This window comes from Gastrolobium bilobum, unplaced genomic scaffold (assembly GCF_033153095.1).
Source record: "Gastrolobium bilobum isolate Gb01-03AN ecotype WA unplaced genomic scaffold, APGP_CSIRO_Gbil_v1 utg7396, whole genome shotgun sequence".
NCBI lineage: Eukaryota > Viridiplantae > Streptophyta > Magnoliopsida > Fabales > Fabaceae > Gastrolobium > Gastrolobium bilobum.
The window spans coordinates 88,596-94,595 of record NW_026899269.1 but is presented as its reverse complement, the minus strand read 5'-3'; the positions used below and the strand labels follow the sequence as shown (position 1 = coordinate 94,595).

Sequence of the window (6,000 nt, the reverse complement as noted above, 5' to 3'; positions counted from 1 at the left end):
GCATGTCTCTAGAGGTGTAAATGAGTTAGGCCGGCTTACAGAGGCCTACGGTCTAGCCTATATTAGGCCTGATTTGACCTATTATAAGTAGTAAAATAGAATAGGTCTAGGCTATTACAAAAATCTATTTAGAAAACCGGCCATAGACTTTTTTTGTACAGTTCGGGCCTATAAACCTACAGGACGGCCTATATCATGTATTTAAAATATAATAAATAAAATTATTATTTAATAATTTTGAATAATAAAATAATATTATTTTAGTTATTCATTTAATTGTTGAATGTTTAGTAGGCTCAAACAGGCTAACAGGCTTAGGCCAAGACTTTTATTTTTTGAATATAGGTCAGATCAGACTTATAATTTGGAGCCTACACAGTCTAATAAGCCAGGCTATACCCAATATTTTTTACACAAACTTGACGTATTTAAGCCAAAACCTATCCTAATCCGGTCCATTTATACCTCGTTATCTTTGAATCCGACAAAATAACTACCACCTGACAGAGGCATAGCATAGCAGTAGCATGTGAGAGACCCATACTTCTTTCGAGCAAAGAGTTTAATCATGTCAGACTCAGACCACACCATCCTTCGTAAAGCGCTTTAGCACTAACCCATAATACCCATATCTCAACAGCTAGCTTCTATATCCATGCACCATCCAAAAGCATGATTCAGAAAATCTCTGATCAGCATGGGCAGGAAATGGGGAAAAGAAAAAGTGATAAATGAATTGGGAGCCATGGCATGTGATCTCGGCAGCAAAAACAACCACAGCTATGTAAATTCGAAGCAAGAGGGATAAATAAGAATTCATCATCATTCTTCTTTTTAAATATGATATTTTGACTTACTTTTTTTTTTTTTTGTTTTGAAAATTGACTTACTTTTTTTGAATCCATCGATTTCTATATTCACATATACATAGGACTTTCGTCTTTTCTACTAAGGGAGGAATTAGCTGCAGCTTGTTAATTATATTATTATTAGAATCATTTTAATTGTGCGCGACTAATGATTTTAAACCGTTTAGTAATAATAAACGAACAAATAAACAATAGTAGTTCAACAAGTGATTGATAGATTGAGCCAATGAGTTATCAACTTAGTACCTCAACCGAATTGGTAATCACAGTTTAACAACATTGGTTCACCTATTAACAAAATCCTTTTAATCACACATAAACCCAACTAAATATGAGTTCTATATGTACCCAAAAAAAAAAAAAGGAAAAAAAAAAAATATGAGCGTTACGATGATTGGTTGCATAATAAGTCTAAAATGAAACTCCAAATGTGATGAACACATCTCTAAGACAATCTAAAACAAAGTGCTTTGTTTTAGGCGTCATATTGGGCCTATTTAGGAGGCCTAACTTATAACTTCATTAAAGGATAAAGTTCCTCTTTATACTTCACTCCTCCATCATTAAGAGCAGTGGCTGGGTCACATTAGGACTAGCTAGTGCCTTGGCACTAAATAATTTTAAATTTTTTTAAAATTTGGCATAGGTAAATTTGCTCAAATCCCATATGGCTTTACTCAGAGACCAAAGTCACTAGACCTACTATACTCCTATTATCTTTCACGAGAAGTTGACAATGAGGAGATCCTGCAAAACACAGGGTTCTTGCACCAAAATTTTTGTACAGTCCAACTACATAGAATGAACTATTGATGCTAATGTGTAAATTTTGACATCTTAAATATGAACACTTCAACTATGCAATATGCATCCTTTTAAGTATGAAAAACTATTGATGCTAAAAACGACATAAAATGAACTTTGATATAAATTGCATACCCTACACGGTTTTCGGTTGGTGAATGAATCTTCACCCCAATGGATTGTTACCCAAGTTCTTTAGGCGGAGTTCCACTGCTTATGATCACAAAGATGTTGCAAGATTTCTTGAAGAAAATCCATTCCTTTGTCTCCATTCTGTGTGGATCCCTTACAGTGCTTTAGAAACTCCCTATATGTTTTAAGAGCTTGTAACCTCTCATAAACATGATCAACCTCCTCTTCAATGGACACCTTCATGCTATCCATTTCAAGTGTAGGAAATGAGTTTTTCATATCAAGTCTTTGTCACCTGGTCTTGATGAAAGCTCAATCAAGTTAAATTCATCAAGGAATTGCTCATTATATAACCCACTGTGATAAGTTTTTCCCTCAATGCTTTGAACTCATCTAGAATGGACACCTTCTCTTCCTCAAATTCTGCCAATGAATTATCAACAACACTTATATACTTTGCACAGTCTATTGCCATCTCCTCCAAATTTGAAACTGTATCAGCACTTAAATTGTTGTGGCTGCTTTCCTCATGGTTGAAGATGCCATTGTCTTCATCCTTTGCTTCATAGTTAATTAAGATCAATGGTTAGCTCATCCATGTTGCTGCAAGATGAAGAGGAGTCTCTACTTCTTACAATTCCATCTTTTCTTCTCAACACCCTCAATTTCTCTTTTCCTTCATAGTCCAGTATCTTTTTCCTGTGCTCTTCCAATTCCTTTTCAAGTTCTTGCTTCTCTTTCTCTCTTTTCATCATTAAATCATTCAAAATCTGCAAAGCTTCCGGATCATACTCTGATTGCTCTTCCATCATTCTTTGGCACTGCAATGCTTCCATTTGCATTGCTGCTTTTTCTTCCTGCCGCCTGGTAATCATTGTCATTGTCTGGTTAGCAGCTATTGCAGAGGCACTTCTCTCTTCTTCTAGTTCCTGATATAAAACACTTAAAGAGTCTTTCAGATTTTTAAAATGATTTTAGCCGTTTAATTGTTAAAATTGGATCACCACATTCTGCCTCACTTGCAACACTTCCATCCTAAAGAGCATCAATTTCCTATTAAAGTAGGGAGCAGAAGTTGGAGTTTCATGAGATGAAACAAAATGAAAAGAAAAATAATAATGTATGATATGTAAAACTTTCATATGTTGTTCTGAGCAAGGAACACATTAAAGGCATTGGGAACTTCAGTATCATCATCATTGGTTGAAGATTGATCTTCTTGTATGCATTGACAAGAGCAGTCTGGTTCATGAAATGGAGGCTTATTGGCTGGGGAGAAAAAACTTCTTAAAATTGTTGATATTTTAAATATATTAAAAATGATATCTCATGTAATGTATGCAAACGTATTACATCTACATATGCTGATTTCAATTGATGAACTAGTTACTAGGAAACATCGAACAACACAATTGCAAGGGGAGTGTGTTAAGTTCTTTTAATTCTTACACTTCTTTGTACCTTGTGTATTATCTGCTTCTTCTACAGCTGCTTCTGCATTGCTGCCACCATTGGATAAAGCTTGAGGCTCACAAAGATTATTCTAAGCAATGAATTCATCGAAAGCATTTTGAACTTCAGCATTATCATCACTTGTTGAATATTCATCTTCTTGTGTGCATTCATATGAGCAGGCTGGATCTTGAGATTGAGGTAGACATGCTGCATGACCAAAAGCTTGTGAGATTTTATGGTCAAGATATATGCAACAGGATCACTCAAATAATCGTACTAACCCATTATGTTTTCATTCGGTGACTTCAATAAATAGAAACATGAAACGTGAACAACCCAAGTTAAATAGATGATGGTTAAGAAATTCTAAAAAAAGATGTCCTGTTCCTTTTGTATTATCCGAGGTTCTGAGATGGATTCAACATTGTTGCCATCATTTGGTAAAGTATGATCTTCTTAAATAGTAATCCTCTCTGGAAGTGACTCAACTACAATTTTAAATCTTCAACTTCCAAACCTATATAATTCTCCAAGCCTGTCATATTTGTATCCAAGCTTTGAAATTCTCTCAAGTTTGTTTTATAGTGCATTCATATCCATTGTGAATAATGCTGGCACTTCAAATATACTTGATTGTGCTCTAATAGGTGACTCAGTAGCAAAACTTTCAATCTTTTGCTCCCTCTCTAATGCATGAGTTTCACAAGCTACATGATTCTCAAAATGCAAATTCAAGTTTTCTATCTTCCTTCTCATCCCTCTCTTTATCCTTTTCATCAGAGTGCAAGTTTGAGAAAGAACTTTGCCACCTCTATGAGGATAAAAGCTTTCAACATCACAAACGATATGATGCTTATCTGTTATCCCTTCGTCATCATGTTCATGATCTTCCTCATTGTTGCTCTCAAACTTTTCTTTATCAGCTTCTTCAATTTCATCATCTATTATTTCTAAAATTAGAGTCCCTTTGCTTGTGTAATCCCCATCACCCCAAGAAGGCTTCAATAGCAAATATGCATCTATGTACATATGGGGAAACCTTGCACTGCAGTTTATGAAGCTTATTTAGCAGGCTAAAGCACCGTTGTAAGAATTTTTTGTGGAAGATTTTTCAATTAAAAGCAAATTTGATAAGTTTTACCGGACTAAGGTAGTCAAACATGTCAAAAGGAATGACGAAACCAATCTCGTCATGTATTGTCAAGCAGTTCCATAAGAGAAGTTGACGGCACCCAGTCTCGTCAGAGACATTGATGACACAACCACTCCAGTCAGAAAAACTAACGCAACTAATGAAATTAAATTAATCCGTCGGCAAAAAAATAAATTTAATTCTTTTTAATAAATTAATTACGCATTTAATACAGTTTTAGAAATAATTACACATTTATTGCAAATTATGACGCCCAATTTGGGCGTCACTAAAGACGCCTAAATTGGGCGTCACTCAAGAGGCATTCACGTCTAATTTAGGCGTCACTCATCAGGTGTTGACACGTGTCATATTTTTTTTCCAAGAACATTTCCTCAAAGTAGACGACAAGTTTTCCAAAAAAAAATAATTTAATCATAAAACTTCTGAAGGCCATAATTTTTGATTCGGGTATCCAAATCAGGTAATTCTTTTTTTGATTCCACATAAGTTTTCGAGATCTACGCAATGACGTCTTATTTGATATATTTTATTTCTCACAAACATAATTTAAATTTAAATCAGGTAATCCTTCTTCCTTAGAGATTTAGAATATTTATTTAATTATTTCCTTTATTAATACAGCTTTTTCAAATTGATTTTTGAGTTTATATCTCAAATCAAATCTTTATTTTGTTTTTCTTTTTAATAATAATTGTTATTTTTTTAATTTAAATCACACATCAAATCTTGATTTATTTTTTATATTAAATCACAAACCCAGAACACAGAGGCTTCTGAGTTTAAAAATGTGACACGTGTCAACACGTGTCAACACCTGACACGTCACCAATGACGTCTAAATTGGGGTTTAATCAAGAGGCAATCACGCCTAATTTAGGTAATTTTATTTTTGAAATAAATTCATAAGCCATAATTAATTTCAGACCATAAATAATAACCTAGAAGCTTTTTAATCATTAATTTCAAAAATAATATTCTTCTTCCTTAGATATTTAGAATATTTATTTAATTATTACCTTTATTTCTACAGACTTTTCAAAATGATTTTTTAGTTTAAATCACAAATCAAATTTTTTTTTGTTTTATTTATTAATAATAATTTTAATTTTAATTTTTAATTTAAATCACAAACCAAATTTTTGTTATAATAAAAAATATTATTAAAAAAAAATTTAAATCACAAATCAAAATTTTATTTATTTATTTATTTATATTAAATCACAAATTCAGAACTCAGATGCTTCCGGGTTTAACGACTCTTATAATATAATTCTTGCAAAATTAAAATTTTGTTTGTGAGAAATAAAATATGTCAAATGAGATCTCATTGCGTAGATCTCAAAAATTTATGTGAAATCAAAAAAGGAATTACCTGATTTGGATACCCGAGTCAAAAGTTATGGCATTCAGAAGTTTTATGATTAAATTATTGTTTTTTTGAAAATAAAATATGACACGTGTCAACACCTAATGAGTGACGCCTAAATTAAGCATGATTGTCTCTTGAGTGACGCCCAATTTAGGCGTCTTTAGTGACGCCTAAATTGGGCGTTTTATTGTGCAATAAATATGTAATTATTTTCA

At 32.8% G+C, this 6,000-nt stretch overlaps 1 protein-coding gene across 1 annotated transcript; it reads right to left on the bottom strand.

The window, feature by feature from the left end:
* Nucleotides 1–1,868: 1,868 nt before the first annotated feature.
* On the bottom strand, nt 1,869–4,289 carry LOC133289054 (myosin-binding protein 3-like). The gene is made up of 6 exons (XM_061486916.1): nt 3,879–4,289; nt 3,267–3,348; nt 2,971–3,074; nt 2,441–2,734; nt 2,164–2,361; nt 1,869–2,042 (listed from the first exon to the last, which is right to left on the bottom strand). The coding sequence occupies exons 1-6, from the start codon at nt 4,287–4,289 to the stop codon at nt 1,869–1,871; spliced, it is 1,263 nt and encodes a 420-aa protein (XP_061342900.1).
* Nucleotides 4,290–6,000: the final 1,711 nt, after the last annotated feature.

Coding starts and splice junctions, on each gene's coding strand:
- LOC133289054 (XM_061486916.1), bottom strand. CDS start 4,289: ATGTACATAGATGCATATTTGCTATTGAAGCCTTCTTGGGGTGATGGG. Junction 3,075..3,266: donor AGAAGCAGATAATACACAAG/GTACAAAGAAGT, acceptor TTTTCTCCCCAG/CCAATAAGCCTCCATTTCAT. Junction 2,362..2,440: donor TGAGAAGAAAAGATGGAATT/GTAAGAAGTAGA, acceptor TATGAAGCAAAG/GATGAAGACAATGGCATCTT.